Source organism: Cololabis saira, chromosome 7 (genome assembly GCF_033807715.1).
Source record: "Cololabis saira isolate AMF1-May2022 chromosome 7, fColSai1.1, whole genome shotgun sequence".
NCBI classification, from domain to species: Eukaryota; Metazoa; Chordata; class Actinopteri; order Beloniformes; family Belonidae; genus Cololabis; species Cololabis saira.
Genome location: NC_084593.1, coordinates 33,126,380 through 33,150,310, shown reverse-complemented (window position 1 = coordinate 33,150,310; position 23,931 = coordinate 33,126,380). Strand labels below are relative to the sequence as shown.

Below are 23,931 nucleotides of genomic sequence, written 5' to 3'. Positions count from 1 at the left end.
AGCGAAGAACAAAGTTTACTCTTCCTTACTCAAGGATGTCTTGGATACAGCTTCCTAGTTACTGGATCTGCAAAACTAATCACAAATTAAAGTTCCATTTCAGTCTAATGACATTCCAGTGAGTACAAACAATGTAAATCTCTGTAAGATATTCAGAATGTCGTGTAAATAAGGTCTAAATATAAAATGTACACATTTCCTGAGCGAGAGTGGTAATTATATCACTGCATAGTTACAACACATCTATTCTTACAACATGGTAAAGCTGAACAAGGCGAGCTGCTTATGTTACACAGCATCACAAAGTACACAAAGTAGCTACACAAATTCTCAAAATACACAGAAAGACTTAATTATTTTAGTTAAGTTAGCTACATTACTTACAAGCATGCTTCTAAAAGGCTTCAAACAAGCAGGTGTTTTGAGAATGTGAAGAAAGCATTAAAGGCTCTTCCACCACCTGAGTCTTGTTTCAAAAATGGCTGAACAAGAAGCTGACACTACACCCGCTGACCACTCTCAACCAATGAACTGGTGGCTTCTTGGAGTCAAGAACTAAGCTTGCAGTTATGTTAAATGGCGTGAAATCTATAAAAGTGGCAAACCTCTCTGTTCACAAGTCTATCAAGTCCTCTGTCTACCACGGAGGAAGTCATCACTCTACAGGAGGTCATTGCTGCATCCTTGAAGTTTGCAAAAGAGCAAGATGGCAATCTGCAACGCTCCTGAGAAAATGTTTTGTGGACTGATAGAACAAAAGTTGAATTATTTGGAAGGAATCTTCATGCTTACCAACATAAAAATGAGTGACTTGTATCATCCCAATAGTGAAGTACGGTGAAGGAAGCATCATGATTTGAGCTTGGTTTGCTGTCTCAGCACCTGGACGACTCGCTACCGTGAGAAAATGAACTACCAGAATATCCTACATATTAGTTGACTCTCCAGCACTGCAGCCTAGTAGTAAAACAAAGAGCCCAGTCATCAAAGCAAATGGCCAAAAGAAAAGAAAATCTGCCTTTGGGAGAGGCCCAGTCAGACTCCAGACCTTAACCCCAAGATCTGAAATGACCTGAAGTGAGATATAAATCCATTCATCTTATAAATGTGTCTGAGCTGAAGCAGTTCCATTAAAAGGAATGGTCCAAAATTCTTCCTGAACGTTGTGCCAGTCTGAGCCGGAGCTACCAAGGCATTTGTTTGAAGTCATTGCTGCCAGTAATCTCACTTCTTTTCTTCCTCCAGCACCGTGAATGTTTAAGGGGTTTGTTCAATAAACACAGCAGGCATGCTGATAATTTGTGTCATCAACATCACTTTATTTTTGTTTATTAATGTCATTTAAATGAAGATCAGATCACATTTTATAGCAAAGTATTGTAGAAAATAATAAAAAAAAGTCCAAAGCGTTCATATACTTATCCATGCCACTGTTACTTCAGTTGTCTATTCCCAAATAATCACAGACCGAACAACGCTCTTTTCCGCTGCTCTCGTTCAGATGTTTAGTATAAAAAGTGAACAACTAAGACTTTCCAACTTTCTGGTCTACATTTTATTTTATTGTTTATACTTTTTATTGTTTATACATTTTATTTTATCTCTTATATATTTGTTTTTATAATTGTATTGTGTTGCACCAATAACCATAACAAATTCCTTGTGTGAAAACTTGGCAATAAACCCTTTTCTAATTCTGATTCTGATTCTAACACGATATTCTCATAACCCACAATGCATCTAAATAATGGATTGGTGGAATAATAATGTTATTTTGTAGTACTACAAAACTACAAAACAAGCCTAAACTTTTCTATATACAGTTGCTCCAAGAGGTACAACACATTTGAAATGTTGGTAATCGTTAAAAGAAGATTGGCTCCTTGGTGTAGTTTCCATATTTTAAAATATATAAAAAAAAATTTTTTTATATCTTTTGAAAAGATAGTGGAAATAACTTATAACCTATGCCAAGAAAGAATGCAGATTGTTAATTGCTAAATGAGGTGAACAAGAGGAACCCAAAGTTACTTTTCAACACTGAAGCCTGACTTAGAGTCGCAGTTCTGCTGAGCTATGCGTTCCTTTAACTCTCAGCAGTGATGTTTTCTTCAAAAAGGGAACGGTTTATATTAGAGAGGAAATTCATGGCACCTTTCCTGCGACTGTCACTGATGTATCATCAAGTACAGCAGCTTTAGAAACAAGTAGCAGAACTTGCTTTAAGTTTAGATTATGCTTCCCCTGTCATGTTGAGCTCTCTGTGCTGGCAGCATCAACTTGTTTTTGAGAACCATCCAAACAAAAGTGTTCAATAAGGTCAATAAGGTTGCAGGTTAATTTTATGATTGTTTACAGTTTCGGTAAGCTGGTGAAAGTTATCACTGATCTCCCCGTGGCCTCTGACAATCACAAAAGAGTTTGTCTTTAGGCCTGGGTTACTCAGGAATAGATGTTTTGCATTGTTGTGACTGGATACATTTTCTTTATCTTCTAGCACGTCTCTGAGAAATCTCTGGGTTATTTTTCATCAGGATATGTTATTACATACAGTAATAGAAGATTATGGGTCTTCATTCTTTCATCTGTAATATATTGAGAAAAATTAAAAAGACCCTGTTTCATAATGATGCGGGGAATGTAGTCAGTGCATTTGCTGGCACAAGTCAGGAGCATATGAATTCTTGATGTACAGCTTTTTCCCCAAAAAAAGTAAGCTAGACAGATCAGATGCATTAAAGGCCGCCGAGCTAAAATATTGCATTGAGTTCTGATAAGAATTATCAGGAAAAGTTACATTTCTCAAAGTATCTCTTCATTGCCTCCCTGTTAAATCCAGAAAACAATAAGGCCTCCTTCTGAAAGCACTTTGGGTTCAGCAGAAACTCTACGTTTAAAATTAGACTCAAAATTGTCTTTCTGTGAATAGAGCTTACATCTTAGACCTAAACCATTCATTTAGTTATGCTGCTGCAAGAACAGACTGCTGAGTGTTGTGTATCCTCATGCACTAGTATCTTTATGCTATAAAGCAATAAAGTTCATAGCAGTTATCTTTGGGCTGGTATTTAAGGTATCACTGACCCAATCGAGCCATTTCCCTTTATGTATTTTCTGTCTGGTGGATTGAACCAAATCGGAGATTTAGTGCTATCAGTAGATGTCTTTTGATAGACTACTTTGTACTAGTCAAAACTATTTGTACTAGTCCAGTGCATACTTTCCAGTACAGTACTTTTTGAATAAAAAGCATCTTGGTATGTTTGGCATTCTGCACAGATTTAAGTTTTTTTAGTAAAGCATTTTCACAAAATCAACATGCATGCTCCTAGAATAGTAGACGGGTTAGAATATAGAAAGTGCCTAATTTGCATGACATGGAAATGAAAGTTTGGTAAACTGTAGAGCACCTAAAAAAGAATACCATCATCTGTGGATACTGAATTTACTGGTGGGAAGAAACATCCTCCATTGCTCTGTAGCAGAATTTAAGAAAACCATAAATATGTTTGTAGATTTTAACATTTAAGATAAGAAATCAAATTACTGGATTGTTGAATTTTTATATCTGGCATATTTCTAAAGAGTCAATAATTGGGGAAAAAGCTTTAGTAGAAAGCCAGGTAAGTTACTGCAGCGTATCAGACAAGTTGGCTGTCGCCTAATCCTATGGTGAACTTCCACCAGAGGTTAGTGAATGGAGTTGTTGGACATAATGAGGCAGCGGCAGCTGCAAACCCTTTTGATAGAATGAGGTCACTGGAGAAAGAGCTATCGGTGGGAATGATTGGGGGTTGGTTGAGGGAGGATCTCTCAAAAGAACAGGCGCCGAACAATTTTGTATTGAAGGAATGTCAAGCTGCAGGCCTTCCTCTTGCTCTTTGTCAATGCACATCAATGTTGGAAATAAATCTTTGTAATTGTTCAATGTTAGCCCCTCTCCCCATTTTACACCATGATAATTGAAACATTAGTAGAAAATTAACAGGATGTGTGTCCTCGTAACCTTTGATATAAATCTCAGCATAATGTAGCACACTTGGAGACCACCATGAATCAGGGGTAATTAAACATGCACAAACACCAGATTGGGGATTCGCAGCATTGCAAATGAGGTTTGGCCAGTTGGGATGCTGGAATCCTGAGAGAAAATGAAGGTTTTCACACACACTCTATGTATAACATAGATTAGCTGTAGCATTGTCATTTTCTAACATTTATTTTAACATTTTTTTTTTCCCTCTTTTGTCTCCATGTGACTTCAAAATACATTATTTTTTCAGCAGTTGGAGGCAGACCTGTACCTTTCGTTCAGGCAAATTTGTTATGGAAGCCCACGGGTCTAAAATCTGTTGAAAGGCCATGAGTAATTCTTGTGAGTAGGGTAAGGATAGAATAGTGTTATTGCCCAGGAGATGAGAACTTAGCTGGAAGAAACAAGATCCTCCTTATAGACTAATGGATGTGTTAGCAAGTGCGCTTTCAGACCAGCTTTCATGTTGGCTCCACCAGGGGGTATAGAGAGAATGGCAAATTAATTATAGAAATAAAGCCAGCCTTTTTTTCTTATCATAGAGGCCAGCTGTGTGGCAGCTGTGTGTTTCCCCTCACTTGTTTGCATCCTTGTCTTTCTGGTGTTGGAAAATGTCCTGTTCCACATATTATTCTTTCTGCTTCTCTTCATCAATCCATACAAACCTACTCAAGAGAAATATCTGCTGTCTGTGGGGGAGGTGAAAAGTGGATCTCTTATTGAGTACAAAAATCATTGAAAACATTGTAAAATCCCAGAATAAGAATCTGACTCTGTTACACCATTTAACAGATTCCTTAGCTTTTAGACTCTTCAACTCAAAGTTGACTATTAAAATCAATATTTCAAGCGAGCTCTGCTGTTTTGAAGTCATTATACTTCTCGAAGTGAAACCTTATTAAACACCTTAATGACAGGCAACATAGACCTGACGCTTCAGAAGTAATTGGAAAAAAAAAACTGAAAGTGTGTGTATCTAACTGGAAAAAAGGAAGGAATCATCTCATTTCTTCTGCTGTTTCTTTACGTTTCTCCACAGAAGCCCATTCCCCCATTTAGCTAGTTTATTATTCCAAACCAAAAGCAATGCAGTGGTGAGTGACCAGTTGTTTTTGCAAGACTTGTTTTTGGACACACTTCAATTGATAAAGTATGGCCAAACTTTTGACTGGAAGGGCATGTGTATGATTTTTACCACACATATATGACTTTTTCAGCTCTCTGAAACCATTCCTCTGCTTCTAAAAGCTTGGAGGTAATTGTCGCAAAAACTCTTCAAACTGTCCACCAGACACATTCTAAAATACATCTTGAAGTGGTTGTACAATTTAGGCTTCCTGTACCAAGCACTGGAGCTCATCAGTTTCTCTCTTCCCGAAAATGGGATGTACTCTGGAATTTTGTTTTTCCCATTTTCTCAATAAAAGCAACATGAGATCAGCTGCACTTGATGATGAGCCCACGTTGACTCATACATCAACCACAAACAGCCAGTGAAACTGAAAAGGAAGACAAAACAGTCTTTTTTCTCTTCTGTTTACTTCATCCTATTCGGGTTCTTGGGGGTCTGATGGAGCCTGTCCCAGTTTTTACCAGGTGAGAGGTGGAGTACACCCTGGAAATGAAATAAAAACAAAGAAGCGAATAAACAGTTGTAGCTTAGCCTTGGGCTGGAGTTCCGTGATAAAAATGAGCTCTCTTCAAAAGTGGTGTAACAACAAAACGATGGAATACATCAATGTCAACAGCAAACATGAAGTACCGTGAATATGCAGGTTTGCTGGGCATGTGCACACTGGTGCAAATAAGGAATCAGGGCCAACGAAAAAGAACCAATCAAATCTAAATACACCTCCAAACTGGGAACAAAGAAAGTCCACATGAAACAAACATTTCCAACAATGCTGCTGTCGCTCAGCCGCTGCGATGCCAGCTCGCTGTCTGAAAGCGACACATAACCGGCCCTGAGCCGCCGGGGTTTGGTCTGGGGGAATTACAAAAAGAGGAACAGCCAACACGTAGAGACGACACCTTTACTTCACTGAGGTGTCAGAAGTGCTCTCGTCTTTTCAGTAAATTTCTATTATGTGTATTCTGACCCTCATTAGAAACAAAAATCTAATGTAACTCGTAACACACCGTGATCAATGCTAGTGGTGATGACGTCACCTCAATCCTCCTGAATTCATGAATGTATTCTAACATTCACACAGAGTAAATAAATATAGAAATATTATACACTGGTATTTGTATGTATTTATTTGTCAGTTTTGTTTGGGAAAGTACAAAATGTTAAGTCAAGTCTAAGTTTAAGAATCAAATCCATCAAATCCACACGGCTTATCGGTTAATCTTTTATTTTGGAAAGACCTCAGCTGGCCCGTTCTGCGCAGTAGAATATTAATGAAGAGGGGAGTAAACTTCAGCATAAACTGTTCAATTCAATTTTGTCATGCCATCAATCGGCCAGTTATCATCCTGTTCTCAAGAAAAGTTCATGTTCACGATTACAGGTTGTAATCTACTAATGCAAGAGCACATTTGTTTCATAATGGAAACTCTGATACTTGCTGCAGACACTTCCCACATTGTCTGAAGGATTATTCAAGTTAATTAACGGTAGTTTCGGTGCATATTAAACATAGATGTTAGTGCTGATCTGAAATTAAACCTTTCTTTTGCTTGGAATAACTTGGAATAATTTGTCTTTTTTTTTCATCTGCAGTTCTTGTTCTAGTTTGTAAATTTTACTCTCCCAGTTGCGACTAGGCCTCCGACTCTACTGTTAGCACGCTTCTCTAATTCATTGGCCTGAATTATGAACAAGATAGTGCCTTTTTTGGCCAAAGTTTAATTTTTGCTTTAAGAAGTAAAGACAAGGAAACAGAGCAGAGAACATTTAATAGTTTAATTATAAGCTGCTGTATACATTCAGTGATTATTCCGATTTTCACGTTGCCAGAAGCCATGGGTGAGACCAGCAAAACATTCAGCTACACGATCTAGTTTGTTGAATGCAATTTGTCCATTTTCATTCATATCTTCCCACATTGTACACACAGTTTACTGCAAAGCAACATCAAACCACATCTCCCATGTGCAACACACTTCTTCCAAGACTTAGTCTTTTGAAACGGGATTCCACCCAGTCTGTTGTATGATGCTTGTGGGGGGGCGGGGGGGCGGGGAGGGGGGGAGACCTCTTTCTACCTCTGTGGTCTTTTGACATCTTTGACATCAGCGGGACATAAATGGCACAGGGTGACAGCAGTGCTGAGTAAAGCTAGTGTCCACATCAGAATGCCCTCAGTTGGAGCTGAGAAACAACCTTGTTTGAAGCTGACTGGATCCGGTAGGAAGGCTGACCTATATGTGGGACCCGGTTCTAGCCCCAAGAACACGGGGCGCTGTTTTTTTCCCTTCCACAGATATCTCAGATGAAGCAACATCCTGTAATCGTTACGGTTTTGTTTACATCTCTTTTGGTTTCTTTTGCTATCTCACTCTAAGCTTGTTGAACTGACACACTAATGTTGGTGCTGAAACTGCTTTTTTTTTTTGTTGTTGTAATTTTTTTTTTGAATTTTTTTTATTTTATTTTATTTATTTTTTTTGTCTTTTTTTTAATTTTCTAGTAGCCCACACAGAAACTGGATGGCACAAGAACTGACCAATAAGAAACTCTTTACAACAAGGTAGACTGCAAGTCAACGGTTGCCAGGGATCACACAGTAAACAAATCATAATCCAAATTCATTTTTTAAAATAATAATAATAATAATTAAAAAAATCAGGTTCAATATAAAAGCAAACGACAAATGAACAGAAGCAAGTTAAGTTCAAGTATAACTTACTCATAAAATAACTACACAGCATTAAATATTCTCATTATACATTTTAAATTATTTATAAAATATATTTTGGCATATATGTTTTTTTAATTTTTGTGTTTGTGTAACAAACGCTACCGTAGCTTCAGTTGAACACCAATGTTTATTTATTTTTTTCTCTTGAAACAAAACATTAAAGGGATTGTCACATAACAACAGGTTATTAAAAATGATAATAGCAAACCCTATACAGAGTTTCACATAGCAAGACGTGAGTGACGATCCCTTCTATCCTAGCCCCATAGTCAAAAGTCAAAAAAGTACAAGACCAAAGCACAAAGCTCTAATTTGTGCTCCACTGGCTACAATCAAGGTTGGGCACAGGAGATTTGAAAAGCAGTAAGTCTTTTTCTTCCATACAAGTTGTTTTGAAGACAAAGATCCGTCCGTCCCACCGCTGCTCAGAGCGACTTGGCATAAAGCGAGAGTTTGTGTAGCTCCATCTGTGTTGAAATATAAATATTGTAAAGACCTCACAGTCTGATGACACCAGGGAGTCCTCAGAGAGGAGCAGAGAGGTCGGGGGAAAGGGGCTAACAAGACCGGGAGGCTTATTGTTCCGTCTCCCGAATGCACTGGAAACGGCTGAAAGAGTGATTTGACTGTATTTGTAGATGAATCCTGCGTTTATCTGCGGTTGCTTCTTACAGTGACAAAGCTCACTATACAAAGGAACAAAGAGCGATTTTGGCAGCTAAAACACACTGCAAAAACCAAAGAAGGCAAAAAGTCAGACTGAGATACAAAAGTAGTTCAAAAGGCATAAACTGTACGTGTGACTTGGCACCTCAGGTGTCCAAACATGTAGTGTCCTGCTTTGGCTGGAGGGCTGGAACGCTCCGCTGGCCGTGTCCATGCAGTCAACAGCGACCTGCCTGTTCACTCATTGCAGACTGATAGAAAAAAACTGAACGAAAGCAAAAAGGAAAAAGTACCGCGACTACAACAAAGCCACATCCACTACCTGGACTTGAGCACACAACTAGCTGCAGCATACTACAGTTCATTACCATCAGCCCAAGCTGGTTCTTGAGTTTTGTACTCTGCAAATGAGTGTGTGTCTCTACACGTCCACAGCCCAACCTTCCTCTGTGTACACACATCTGTTGCAGAGTGTATATATATATGTATATATATGAGTTTACACTGTATATGTGTATACATGTCGGCGTCTGTCATCAAGAAGCTCGCTAAAGCACAATGTCCTTCAGGCGCTTGCTGCTGGGGGATTCCTTGTCTCGGCCATCGTGGAGAAGCGTGTTGATCTCCCTGACAGCCGGCTCACTGTCCTTTCCCTCCGGCTGCCGCAGCAGGCTGTGGTTGGCGATCCGCTCTGCGTCGCGGCATTTCAGTGTGTTGTAGGCAGAGGACGGCTTGGATGCGGGGCTCTTCAGGTGCACGGGGGAAGTGACGGGGCTGGCAGCCTCGCGCCCATTGCCAGCTTCACGAATAGCCCCTCCGTTGGCCTTGGGGCTGCAAACCTGAGACTCCTGAGTCCGCTTTCCCTTCATCTCTCCCCTTTCCACATCCTCGTGCCCATCCTTGCCGAAGGTGGCAAAAGTCCTCTTGATGGTGCCGTCCTCATAGTGTGGCGCGTCCACCGTGGTGGCCTCGATGGACAGAGCTATGACGTTGCGGGCGTGCTCGGGCGACTTGGCGCGTGCTGGGACGGGAACGCGAGGCATCCAACAGCGATCTGAGTGACCGAGGATGCGACACTCGTCCTGGCAGTGAAAGCCCTCACTGGTATCTGTGGAGAAAAAGACACAAAAAAAAACAAACACATTGTTAGATTTGTCTTTAAAGCAAACTCATATCAAGCACCCACTTAACCTTCATTTGACGCACATGTCTCAAGCCTCATTCATAGAATTAAAAGGGAAATAAATAGAAAGATGTGCATACTGTGGTACTGCAAAGAGGCCAAGTTAGAGACATTTAAATGATTTGCTTTTTGCTTGTTGAAGCCCATCTACTCAAGGCTGCAGTCCCCATAACGTTGCTCACAGATAACTGGAGCTAGATGTTTGGGGCACATCTAATGTGCCAATTAAATTATGTATTGTCAAATCAAAAGTCCATTTGCAGCTCTTGCATAATTGGGTTTTCTCTAGCAACATTAGATAAAAGGCAGTTTTAAACAGTGAAATCAGATATCTCAGTGAAAGACACCAGACGAGTTGCGTTGTTGCAGCCTGGTTCATATCTCGCTCTCTCTCTGTCTCTGTCATCTGGCGCCGAGTTATAAATATGTAATGATGTTTAACGCTGGAGTGAAAAAAAGATTTGTCTGAATCTGTACAACTGTGCTGCACTCTGTTGTGTGAGAGGAAGAACTTTTGAGCAGATTTTTGCATCAACATTTACAACAAGAATATGGACGATGTTTATAATCTCTTTAATTAAATTTAAATACTTTTAATTGTGTTTGTTCTCCTTTTTATGTTCGGTGCGACAATCAAACAAGCATTTCTATGCGTTGGATATGATAGAAAATGTTGATGATGACAACATATTTATAGCACATCAGAAAAAGTAATTTCAAAATGATTTCACATCAGAAAATAAAACCTCCAAATCCCCTTCTGCAACTGTAGTGTGTTTACCAGCCGCTCTAATCTGAACAAAAATGTGCCACACACATACACATCGACATATTTCTGTCCTTCCCTCCTGCTCGCTTCCCTCCTAGCAGCAGCCGTCCTCCGTTCCAGAGGCCCGAGATGACAAGAAGGGATTGTGAAAGGGATTGAGATCGACCCAAATGCATACGCTTACAACTGGCAATCACAGCTTGACAGATCACCTAATTAAAATCACTAATGATCTGTTTTTCTCCCTTCTTTTCCGCACTCATGAGAGGCACCTCTGCTGAGGCTCTGGGGATCGATATTTAAAGATTGGAGACAGGCTTTGCAGGGGCAGATATGCCAGAGCTGTCTCTCATAAAGTATAATCTGATGGGACTGACAGATAACATGGCAACTAAATGACTGAATGAGCGAGTGAGTAAAGGGGGATCAAGGCTCGCCGGAGTCAGAGTAACCGTAGCGGAGTTCTGGGTGGAAAATATGAACACCAGCAGCAGGAATGCAGAGCATGAGTGACCAAAGTGACCGTGTCAGAGTGACACGGCGAAGTCACGCTTCATGACAAGGGGAGGCTTTGTTACAATCGTCCAAGATTTAGTGTACAGTTACAATTCACGCATGTATGCATACTCATGTTCAGCATGTTCGGTGCCATTTGTCAAAGATAATCAAAGTTAAAATCTTATGAAGCTGAAAAGCACTAATGAGAAAAATTGCAATCTTTTTCCACCAGTTAGAGTTGGTTTATATGTTAATTGGACTGAATGCGGATTGGTCCAATTAACTACAAGGGCAGTAATCGAGTAGAAAACAGGCATTACGTCTGGGGAGGAGGGCTGAGGTTGTTTTCAAATTAAGTCACAACAAAAAATGTTTATGTACCAGTAGACTGAATTTACCAGCTTCTGATGCATTTTCTTTGATAAATTGTGAACAACATTCAGTCGAAAGTTAAATCTTTAGTCACAATGGTATAAAAAAAGGTGTTATGATGATTTACATTTGGAGTATAAAGACTGGACTTTTTGTGTATTATGTGTTCAGATGTCTCCTAAATTTCAGCTATAATTAGTAACCTTCAAATTTTTGCAAAATCTTTTCTGAATAACTAGTACAATAGATATTTTTCTCCAATGGAAATTTTACAGCATCTTTGGCAGTGAATGCAGTTCCCTCTAAACACTTTGGCTTATTTGTATAGCCTAAAGCTTTCGCTAAGGCACGGAAAGCCTTGTAGGACAAAGAAATACACAAGTTGCAAATTCTCTACTTTGCGGTGCATGCAAATGCAGTCAAAGCCATTTTTTTTCCTCCCTTCCTTTAGGGGTCTATGGGAGAGCAACTGGGTTGTAAATGACATTGTTATGAAAGCCAAGCGCTATTAACACCCACACATCCTGTCTCTGTTCAGAGTTTCATAAAACGCAGATGTTGATAGAAAAGACCCAGAAAAAATGAAGAAAATTTAAATAAAAAAGGGAAAGGCCATCGACCTCTGACAAAACATAATTTTCTTCTTATTTCAAAAAGAAAAAAACCCCATAATAGTTAGAAATAAATTAAAGGCTCACACTGCAGCACTGATGTTTGGAAGTCAACAAGTGTTGAATAGAAGGCATGAATGTACTTCCTATTTGGAATTTGTATTCAAATTCCTCAGGAAAAGTCTTAAAAAGGAGCTTGCCAATCAGTTCCAGGAACAGACGTAAAGTATGGCACAGAGCAGGATGTCATTGGGAGCGTTTCCGATCACCAATTAATTACTGAGGGAGGATCACTGGGAGATGGAGGCTGCTTATAGTTTCTTTGTGTGGTGCATTTATACAATGCAGTTTAATTCAATGTTACCTCCCTAATGGTAGTCCAAAAAAAAAAAAAAGGAAAGTGTATTGGCAGCAAAACACTACTATCAAATCAGACATATTGCACTTTAATACTGAAATAAGGTCAAAAAGCTCTTCAAGGCACACGGGAGCACCATCAATATGTGCGTAGCATTGCAAAATAATAAATATTGCATCTTCAAATGTAAAAGCCAAATCCTCCTGATGGAGCTGTCTGTGTGTTTCTGTTTGCAGGTACCTGGAATAGCATCACTTTGTATCAGCACAGGGAGCAAACACATGTTCTGCTCCACATAGTCTGCCAGCAGCAGGTTCAGACCTCTTCTTCTCAATCAAAAAAAAATCAGATCTTTAGCTTTAGTGTGGGAATCCCACAACCTGACTTGTTCGATGCTCAAATTACCCCTGTGCACTGGTTATAATGATCCCGACGTGTTTTACAGCTGCAGGTGTTATTGGTTTCTTGCAAATGTAGCAAAAAAAAAAAAGGAGGGGGTGGGGGGTTCAACAAAAGGCTTAAATCCTCAGACACAAAAGGAAAGGGATGGGGAGAGCAACCTGTCTAAAACTCCTCGAGCCTTTTCCAGCTATTTTGGGCCTCATTTGGCTAACACGGGGACTGCGTTTGGAAGGCACAGCCGCTTAGCCCTCCAAAAGTAGCGCGAGCGGCCTCAACCTTGATGTAATTCTGTGAAATGAATATAAAAAGCCAAATCGGAGGACCAGAGACAGCGTTGAGTTCATCTGGACCCAGAATCTTTATTCTGTCATTTAATGTCGTAGTGTAACTGGAGCCACGAGGCCACGGGTACTTGCAGAATGACACAATTCAGTCAGCCTGGCTTTTGAAGCAGATGAACCCTAAAAAGAATGTGGAACAGCAGTGTCGCATGATAAATCATTCTACAAAGAACGTCTGCCACTTTTGGCTTAAACTACTTTTTGTATTTCATCTGTGTGCTGACATTTTTGTCAGAGCGGTAACAATAAATGTCCTGATTCTGTTTGTCACATGAAAATAGATAATCCTGAGTAGACACCCAGGGAGACATCATGGGAATTATTTTATGATGTTTAAGAACAATTTAACAAAGATATCATTTTCTTGTGGCTTACATAAATATTTCCCGAAACTTCCTGATCGTCTTGGACATTGAACCCCGTTAAAATGCTGCGATAAAGCAATAACATATACACAGCATATAGTCTGAAAAGACTCTTATTCACATTAAAGACATTCAACAGCTCCTGCCATGTCTGAGTTATCTGCAGAAGCTTTTTATTTGCTGCTGTAATGTTGTTCTACTTTCTTGCTCTCATCTCAGTATTCTGGAGTATCTTTGACAGTGAGATAGCTGTTTTCTAATTGCTCTCCATATTAATTTTCCATCCTGGCAGTCACATGGCAAAGATTGATTAAATCTAAATTGTTACTTCAGAGACTTGATGGAGCTTGTGATGCAGACGCTGATGAAAGTATCACAGGGGAGAGAAAAAAAAAATCGAAAAATATGGCACTAGCAGAATAGAGGGTGGCTCCCCGAGGTTGGTTGGGTTTCAGAGTCTCAGACGTGCTCAAGACCGAACATCTGCAAATGCAGCTTCGTGTCTAGTCTGTCCTGTCTGAGGACAGTTCTGCAGCCAGCTGAGGCAGAAGCTCGGCCAGGCAGCCTTCTACACTACTCGCTAGGGAGAGTCCAAGCACCGCTGTCATCCCAGGCAGCCAATTCAGTCTGTGGGCCATAAATCAGCCCGGAGGCTTGGCTCCTGCGGGAGCGGCAAGATGGAGTGTGATGGTCTTGTTTTTACAAACAGTAGAGGGGCACCCTTACTGCACCACGTAAGCCATCATTCTCTACACAGCACAGAGTCCTCTCCTTCTCCCTACAGCATCTGGCTCAGCCACATCAAGCCATCCCCCTCCTCCTCAGAATCCCCCAGATTCATCCCTTACAGCTCCGTGCACAAGGCCATCCTTTATGCCTCTCCTCCTTCTGTCCTCTTCTCCCATCTAATCAGTACTGCTGGCTCACGTACTGTATATTGATGTAATTAAACAAATCCTTCACACAGAAATCATTTCTTCTCATTTCTGCCTATCTGACCGGAATTCTTAAAGTCCTCACAGTCAAATATTAATTGTCAAGAATATCAGACGTGCTGGGTGGCCTTGTTAGTGCCGTCGTGTGATTGAGGAAGTCAGTTTTCCTGTGGTCCCCGGTTCTGTTTCTGAGCGGGAGCAGCAGTTAATTTATCAAGGACAAATTTCCTGTCTGATTTTTCCATCACTTTGGCCATTGTCTGATATTTTGCCACTAGCCCACCTGCGTCCTCCCAAAAGATGATGATTTGAGCAAGTTACTTTTCCACAAGTGCATGCCAACAGTCATTTTGGATGCTGGTCTGAGCCACATTCTGTAAATATTAGCTTCTGCTGTGTGTTCGCTCCCTCGCTGCTCACCCATCCAGCAGAGCCAGTGTATTTTACAACGGAGTCCTGGTATAAAGAATGAATTTCCAAACTGCTGTTGACAAACAATGCACTAGCTTCTAAATTGGTACAAACAGCATCTGCTTAACAGCTGTGTAACAGCAGCAGGAGGAAAAAAAGCAATCGCTACGCTGTGTATAAATCACTATGTCGTCGGAGAGCACTGTTTAGTTGGAGAGCTAGCCAATGGACTGGCTCATGTAGTGGAAACAATACAGGCAGGTTGTCCTGATGACATACGTGGATTGGCTGGTTTCAGTGCCCTGGCAACAAACACCATTTTGCTGAGAGGATTCTCTCACCCTATTGTGCCCTTCTGCTACCATAACTGGCTCATAAGGGTCACTGTGTCCCAGGAAGCAATTTTAAACCTGGAAAAAGGATTACCCTGGACTCATATCGTGACATATGGAACACTTGAAGGGGCAGGGCTTACAGGGGTGGTCTGTTGTTGTTTATACCTGCCATTATCATAATTCATGCCCTGGTTTTTACACAATATATGAGCCAGCAACCATTTAACTCTCCCAACAGGCACTCTGAACTGGATTTAACCCAGTACGAAAGGCATAAAGAGATAAGCATGGCTGCACAAGGCTAAACAGGGTTAGAGGTAGCAGAGAGCTTCTCAACATACACTCCAGCACCAACGCAATGCACTTATGCAGGAACAGAACACCAGAAAGCCGGTGGGAAGGCCAGCTTGGTCTCTGCCTGAAAAGCTCCCGACTGTTCAGCCACGTTGCCAATCCGACAACACGCAGAGATTTTGGAGAAAATGCCAGATTTCCATCACGCATCCCTTCATGGCACCGAAATTCTTGATCTTTATTATAAAGCGCTAACAGCAATCTGCACAAAATCATGTCAAAGTGTTGCAGTCTGTGTCCATGGTTCTATTTACAGTACAGATTTCTACAAATCCCCTTTTATTGGGATCTTGGGACTTTGCTATGCAGTTGGACGAGTTAGACAATAAGAAAAGAGGAAACAAAAAGAAAAAAAATACTTGGACAAAAACACTGGACATATTTTAAGTCACATTTGCACAAATGATCATAATCCAATGATTAATTGATTTTGGAGAATGAATAGACATTTTTTTGCTGCTTATTTCACATGATGTGGGGAGGATCATTAAGAGTGTTTTGGTTAGAATTTTGCTATATGAATCTAATATCCATGAATGGTAAAAGAACTTGCACTCCTCCTTGCAACAATAATGATTCCCACTATATCACTTTCACTAGAACAAGAAATCATCTTAATAACTTACTGTAGTAAATTAGATAATTGTATGGCCATATATAACATTGGGGAGAAAAACTAATCAGGGATGTAATTCAGTGATGAAATTCACAGGAGAAAACTCATCTTTGAGTTTCAAGTATTTTAAACAGACAATTATTTTGGATATGAAAGATAGAAGATGAAAAAGGATGCAATTATAGTGCAAATTAAACTGAAACTTGAGCTCACCTTGTGCAAAACATTTGATTTTTGGGGGATATATTTCCAATTAAATGATGCATTTGTTGGGGAATCTTGCAGGGTGGAATCTATTAAACATATCTGAAAGCAAATTGGACAGAACTCTAAATTTGTTTGCGTGGGTGAGCATTTTCAGTGAAAAGGTTCATAGTAATATTGCACAATTGTTCAAGACTGTTTACTGCTCCTTATTGGTTACGTTAGTAAGTGATAGACAATAAACACAGTATGTTATTCAAAGAGTTTAACTTCTTCAAATGTACATTGTTGTTTTTCAGAGAATAAAATCTATACATATGAATGCAACTGATTACACCAATTAACTTCAAGTTATGACGCTTGTGCTGAACAATGATGTGATGAGATCTGTGCCCAGCAAATGCCAGATTTGTAGGTTCTGAACATCCTAACTGCCCCTGCTATCGCGAGCTTCAATTAAACTCTTCTCAGACTTTCTGAGTCCACAACAACAACAGACTGTTGTGAGCTCTCAAGATGCATAACAGAAAAGTGTTGGCATGCTGGTGATCTGCCCATTTCACCACGTCAGCCACACAAACTGCTCGCCTGGCTGCCTCAAAGCAAACAAACTGTAAAGGTTCCTCTGTGGTCCTCTAAGACACAAACTGAAAATCCAGGAAGCTTCATCTGCTGAACCCTCATCTGTTGGCTTTCTTAAATCTAAATCATGATTAACATCATCTCTACAGTATGCAATCGTCTACTTGAAAATAGCTCCGTCTGTGCTTGGCTTTTAGGGAGATCACACTAAACACTTAGTTTTGCTTGTAGAATAATTTTGTTCTGAACATTGTGTGATTTTATTTTGCACACATACTATTTTGAGCTGACTGATGGGATCGTCTATGGCTGATCATTAAAAACCCGGCGAGGCGGATGGCCACCCTTCCTGAGCCTGAGGTTTCTTCCTGTTGAAGGGGAGGCTTTTGTTGTGTTTGTTTTTTCTTTCTACAGTCGCCTGGTGCTTGAGGACGGGGGCCTGTATCCAAAAAATAGTCCTGGTACAATCGGTTGGTTTCCTGAGTTAGACAAGTGTTTTCTAATTGTCTTTGTATTAAGTGGACTAATGTGGAATCAGTTGAACTATATTCTTGCAGTGCTTTGAGATTACATTTGTCGTAATTTGGCTGTATATAAACAAAACTGAATTAAAATGAATTGAAAATGTATTAAGAAGTTGCCAATAATGACCAAACCAATCAACCTGTTACCAAGACTCGGGGCACCTAAGATTTTTTGCAGGATACTTTATGAGGAAAAATAAAACAAACAAAAAACTGAGGTCACCATATTTTATTTTTAAGAGATTTTAAAGACACTTTACTATTCTTAAATAAAACTGACCATTTACAAATTGAACTGTTTATGCTGAATTTAGCTCAATAGAGAGAATTGTAAATGTCACTGATGTAGTAAAACGTTTTCCTATAAATTACATAAACAATCGACGAACCCCTCTGCTGATGCGCAGTTGATATACAGTAGAAGCATCTTTAAGGCATTACCACTGATTACCAGTAGGCTTCTCATCATCACTGACTCCAGCAGATTGATATTACAAAAACATAACTCCTCCCATGCATTGGTACGTGCATTCATTTTTATCTGAAGCCATTATGGTCATTGGCTAAAGTCACTTCCTCTGATCAGTGTGACAGTGCTGCCTCTGAAAATATTTCCATAATTTGAAAGTTATACGTCAATAAAGAAACACACAACACATTTTTGGTGAAATATAAGTCTTCGGATCAGTGTACACGATTATCATTAATAGTCAATGAACATTCCTGATAAAGATACCTCTACATTCTTACATGCTGGTCTGACAGAAACAAATCTGCTCTCTTTTTAATGCCATTTTGCTAAGCCATCAAAATTAAACGCAACACTTCAGCACTTGTCACCTTGTCCAAACAACAGGGGATGACACACTATGCAGCACACTAATATCTAAGGAATCCTCTCCCGCTGTGAGCTTTGCTTCAAAAATGTGGCCTTACATAATTAATATAATGCGCCTTCTCATTCAGTCATGTTCATTTTATGTAAGCCAGGACTGTGTGTTTTATATTCCTTTTTATCTTGCCACTAAATCACCAAGAGGGTGCCTTCTTCCTTCTTCCGTGCCTTTATTTTTTTTGCACTTTTTTCCTCCTTTTATAAAAAAATAAAGTTAAAAAACTCAGTTTGTCTCTTTTGTGTAAGAACCTTTGGAAATAGGCCAGTGCAGCTTGGTGAGTGTGATAGCATGTAGAATGATGGACAGATATAACTCAGTATGCAGTCAGGGGAAACGGGCCATCTTGGGAAACAGATCATGGGCTTGAAAAAGCAATCCGCTTGCTTCCCACTGAACAACACAGACAACGTCACTTAGGGATGAGAGGCAGATAAAAGAAATAAGAAAAAACACCCACCCCCCCTTCCCCTTCCCCTTCCCATCGTCCCCCAGCGTGTGCAGATGCATTAGATTTACACCATCTGGGTGGGTCTAACACTTTCTAACACACTTCCTATTGCCCTGTCACAAAGACCAATCTGTTTGGCAACTGGGAGGCACTCTGATTCTCCGCCAGGTTCTTCATTATCCACCACAGTGAGGTCTGTGCCGTGATACCACTTAATATAACACAGTCAGAACCGATGTGAGCAGCATTAGCCACCCACTAGCCAGCGCCGCACTATATCGAGGATTGCCAGTGGAGAGGGGAGTCCAGGAACAAAAGCTGTACCTTGTACCGTGAGACAAACAGATTAAAATGGAGGTGGGAGCCCCGGCATGAAGAAAGGAGAGGGAACTAACAGGCACATCTCTTTCTGATTTGAGGAACATGACTGTGGCATGCATAAGGATGGCGGCTGCGGTCTGACCAAGTTGTTGTAATTGGATTTCTCAGGTCCTGTGCCCACTCATGAGAGCATGCTGAGCTGTGACATGAAAAGTCCTTATGTGTGGCGAGGGAGCAAGGTGCAGCAGACTGGAAGTGACAGGTGTCAAAGATCCAATTCCCTTGCTCTTCTCGATCCTTGAGCTCTTTTTCCTCAAGAGACAGCCGAGGAACAACCTGCCCTGTAGTGAAGGCAAACACCACGCTTGACATTCAGTTGCAAATCCAAGCTAGTTAAAGTTATGTAGGGAGCAGTGGGGGAGGTGGAAGAGATGGCAGGGCCTGTGAGCACTGTTGAATAAAGAGTCACAACCTGATTTGCGCCCTTTATTTGCAGTATTTTCTGAAGCTGATATGAGCTGAATACAGACGGAGAACAGGAGGGCACAGAGAGGAGCCTGAAAGCCCCACTGCAGATCTCAGAGATGATGCAGGCGGTACGCGGGGGCTGCGTGACTACAGTCTCCTCCCTGTCCTCTCCAAGTACTCTGGCCTCATCTTCAACAGGGACCGCACAAGAGGCGCATCTTTAACAAGAGGCATGCTGAGCTTTTCCTATCTGCCATTAAACTTAAGAGCCTACCTCTCTCATCAGCTTTCATCCTCATTTTTAAGACTGGGGGGTTTAAAAGACTTCTTCAGATTTGGTTTGAAGAATACACATGTTGACTGAATTCTGTCCTTCAGTCAGCTACACATGGAGGAGACGGCATGAAAACCTCCTGAAACTTGTCAAAACATATTGTTATTTTTCCACATGGCTGGAGTATGTACGTGTTTAACTCTCAACTGATTTTATGATAAACTAATGTGATATGATAATTAGGTTAATGCCCAGAGAGATAAATGGTAGCCTAAAGGAAATATCTCATTAGCAGCGCAATGCAAAAATAAAAGGCTTTTGTGAATAGTTTCTAGTGGTGATGAACTTAATTTGATTATGCACCACCGCCAGCTACGCCACAGTGTGGAAACACCACTCCAGTTCAGATCCAGTTCAGATCCTGACCTTTCCCACATGAATCCAGACAGGCAGCTACAGCCTGCTCATGGCGCACACTTAATTCAGATTGAGTAGCGGCGTTCAGGTCATGTACACCGCAATTTAGAGCTTCATTCAGCAGGAATGTGTTTTGGAAGAGCTGAAAAGTTAGCTCACTGGATAGATAATGAAAAAGGTGAAATCAGAGGTTCTTCGGTATGAAGATGTGTTGAGAGACGAAATGCAGGCAAGGTGGCCGAGAGAAAGGTAGGGGAGGATCTCATGCTAGTCTGCCCCCAGTCTCTCATCAATAGTTTATAATGTGGGTCACTAGCAGCCATAAGGTTCCTCCCACAAGTGGGTCTGACTCAAAATACTGAATTAAAACATACTGAGCTCATCTCCGCAAGGTCATGTGGGGGACAGCACAGCCAACACTGACACTAATTGGTGAATGAAAGATAGCAATGATAAGGATGGGTTGGATGACTTCTCTTTAACCTTTTTAACTTCTGCAGACGACAAATCCAACAGGAACTTTCTGCATTGCCTGTTTCACAATATACAACGGGTGCCCGCAAGAGAAATCCTGCAATCCTATAGCTGTAAAATGTTACAGAATAAATCATTCTCGCTCATTACATGCGAGGAGAGGAAAATATGGAAATATTATAGCAACCTGCCTAAGGTAGTAACCTTTTGTTGCCACTACTGAGGAGGATGACATAACTTTATGTGTTTCTGCTTCATTTTCTATTTGAGGAATAATGTTGTCGGGAGAACCGAGGTGATGAGAACCGAGATAAAAACCAGGATGTAGACGACAGACGCATCGGGGTAAACGGTGAAATGAAAGAAGGAGACAAATCAAACGTGGGAAATTTCAAGTGGATTTGAAAGGATGTATGTAAATGTATTTTTCCCACAGACAGGAAGTAATAAGGGTTAAAAAAAGAGAGGTGCACATTGCTGCTGCGCAGGAGACCACCCCCACCCCCCGGCCCGGCCGCTCTCTTTTTTCCTCCCTTAGCACAGCTGCAGTGATAAATGTCTCTTTGTATTCTGGACAGAAAACTGCCGGCTACAATACACAATGTCGGAAGACAGCTGATTCTTTCCCCTTTAAACAGAGCAGAGTATATTTTTAATCTTTCCTTTCACAGAAATGGAGAAAAAAAAGAAAACAAATGCCTCGTGCCAAGGCACATAATGCCCTGAAAATCTCTCCCCATTCACAACACGTTTTTGTGTGATGTGTAGTTGTGAATGAGCTCCTGTGTGTACACTGTATGTGTCTGCAGCAGGTGTGTTTTGTGCAGCTGCATGCTATTTGTATTTTTGCTAAATTCTGCTGCATCCTTAATTCCCGCAGTGCAGCCATCGCACCACGATGAGGGCTCCTAAATGGGCGTCAGTACTACAGGTAATGGAGCTGATTATAGCTATCTGGGCTGTGGGCCAGCTGCCAGACTCTGCCCTGCCTGGAGGGAGCACAGGCTGCCCGGTGTCTGATATCCTGGGATCCCTGTAATACAAGCCTTGCTTTGGCAGTGGTTCCGCGGCGATCCTGCCCACCTCCAGCCAAACACTGAGGTCCTTTCAGTTAGTTTATGTGTATAGTATGACACCAACGAGTTGATTACCGCACAAGGTATTTGTCCACAGTCAAACTATTTCATCAATAAGGCCGTGATAAGTAATGCTTACTGTCAACAGAAGATCTGCTCTGGTGTTGGTGTTTGCCAATGTTTGTATTCAGGGAGAAAGTTTGAAATGGCTAATGCTAATGTATACACATAGACAGAGGTGGGTAGTAACGAGTTACATTTACTCCGTTAAATTTACTTGAGTACGTTTTGGGAAATTTTGTACTATTATGATTAGTTTTGAATCACTATACTTTTTACTTTTACTTGAGTAGATTTGTGAAGAAGAAACTGTTACTCTTACTCCGCTACATTAGGCTACGTTGAGCTGTTACTTTTCTTTTATCCCTTTTATCCGCATACGCGTCAATCTCATGACATCACTGGGTGATTCTTTGGGAAAAATGTTTGTTTTTGCATGTTTTGTCACATATACACAGACTCAAACACACACTATATGAGTTCATGGGCTTGTTCTAGTTCTGCCTGGTTAAAAAAGAAAAGTACAAAGGCTTGAAATTTTGTGCTACTTGTGCTTAATTTATTATTTTATTCTGTTATTTTATTTATTTTATTATTTATTAAAGTACTTGAATTTACTTTAAGATTAATTTAATTTAAGCTATTTTCTATTTTTTATTAATTTTAATTTATTTTATTATTTTATTGATTTAATTTGCCTGAAGATGATTATTTTGTCTGTTTGAATGGTTGTGTTAAAAAAAATTAATCAGACGTTACTCAACAGTTACTCAGTACTTCAGTAGTTTTTTCACCAAGTACTTTTTTACTTTTACTCAATTAATTATTTGGATGACTACTTTTTACTTCTACTTGAGTCATATTATTCTGACGTAACATTACTTTTACTTGAGTACAATCTTTGGCTACTCTACCCACCTCTGCACATAGATTACATCCAGGAACAAACAGTTATCAGTGGGTGATCATCTGGGGATGGAACCCCCTCGGCTGTGCCATATTTTTTCCACCAGCCATATAGCAGCCATTAAATTTAATACCGTAATGTTCAGAATGAGGATGTCCACACCAGAGCTGGCCAAGAAGCCGCATTAGCGCATTTAAACCACGGTAAGGCAGTTAAACAGTCGTGTGATTCACGGCTGTAATACAAGCCCTCCAATCAAGCTAAAGTTGACAACACAACACATTCAAGCGTTCTCTAATTGACTTATGGGAACTTTATAATCATGTTTATAATAGCAACCCCTTGGTTACGATGAACTAACGCCGGTCCCCGAGCTAACTGTCAGAAGGTCCTACCTCGACCTCCTCGCTTCTCGCCTTTCTTCCTCTTCGTTACTGCCAATTTAGCATGGAGCCTGAAGGGCTTTGTCACTGAACATAATAGGCATTTGCTGAAACAACATTAACTTAATTGGAGTGATGTTGTCATTGTCCTTGAGAGGAGTGTCTGTAAGCGCCTCCGTAAATGGGAAATTTGAACACACGTGCAAACATCACAATGAATTACAATCCGCAACAGTACCTTTTAGTGAAATATTGTTTCTGTGGCTCACTGCTGCAGAACCCTGTGGTGTAGAACTTTGTAAATAAGGAGAGGACTCTTTGTTAACATCTGGTCATATTGACTTTACAGCAGATGAAGGTGAAATCATCCCTCTTGGGGGTAAATTGTATTCAAATGATGTCCAATGCTCACAACAAGACTGGTGGCACAGAAACATAGTGAAGATGCACCAATGATCACATCTTTTGTTTTTTTTATCTACTAAACGAAGCTTTGAACATCTAAGTAGTGAGATTCAAATTTAAAATGTGATGGATTTATGATTATGAAAAGAGTACAAAATGTCAAAAGAAATCCTTGAAGCATTTATTCATTTCATGTCTCCCTGTTCCTTGGCAGACAGCTGTGCAACGGTGGAAAGCATCCAACCCTACAGCTGTGTTAGTATGCATGTGTACAGTAGGTCAGCCAGCAAGATGGCAGGAAAACAGCTTTTGTGTTGTGGAAGTATATAAATTAGTTTAAATTTGTGGATAAAAAAAGGATAAGAACAACATTACAC

The 23,931-nt window shown here is 40.4% G+C and overlaps 1 protein-coding gene across 7 annotated transcripts in view; it reads right to left on the bottom strand.

Annotated features, from left to right (window-relative positions):
- Positions 1 to 6,926: 6,926 nt before the first annotated feature.
- The window catches only part of pcdh19 (protocadherin 19), a 56,385-nt gene continuing 39,380 nt past the window's right edge, over positions 6,927 to 23,931 (bottom strand). For all 7 annotated transcript variants that reach the window (XM_061725697.1, XM_061725696.1, XM_061725702.1 and 4 more), the window contains exon 5: positions 6,927 to 9,673. In XM_061725697.1, the coding sequence (XP_061581681.1) occupies positions 9,114 to 9,673 (560 nt within the window). In that variant the 3' untranslated portion in view covers positions 6,927 to 9,113. The remainder of the gene's footprint in view (positions 9,674 to 23,931) is intronic.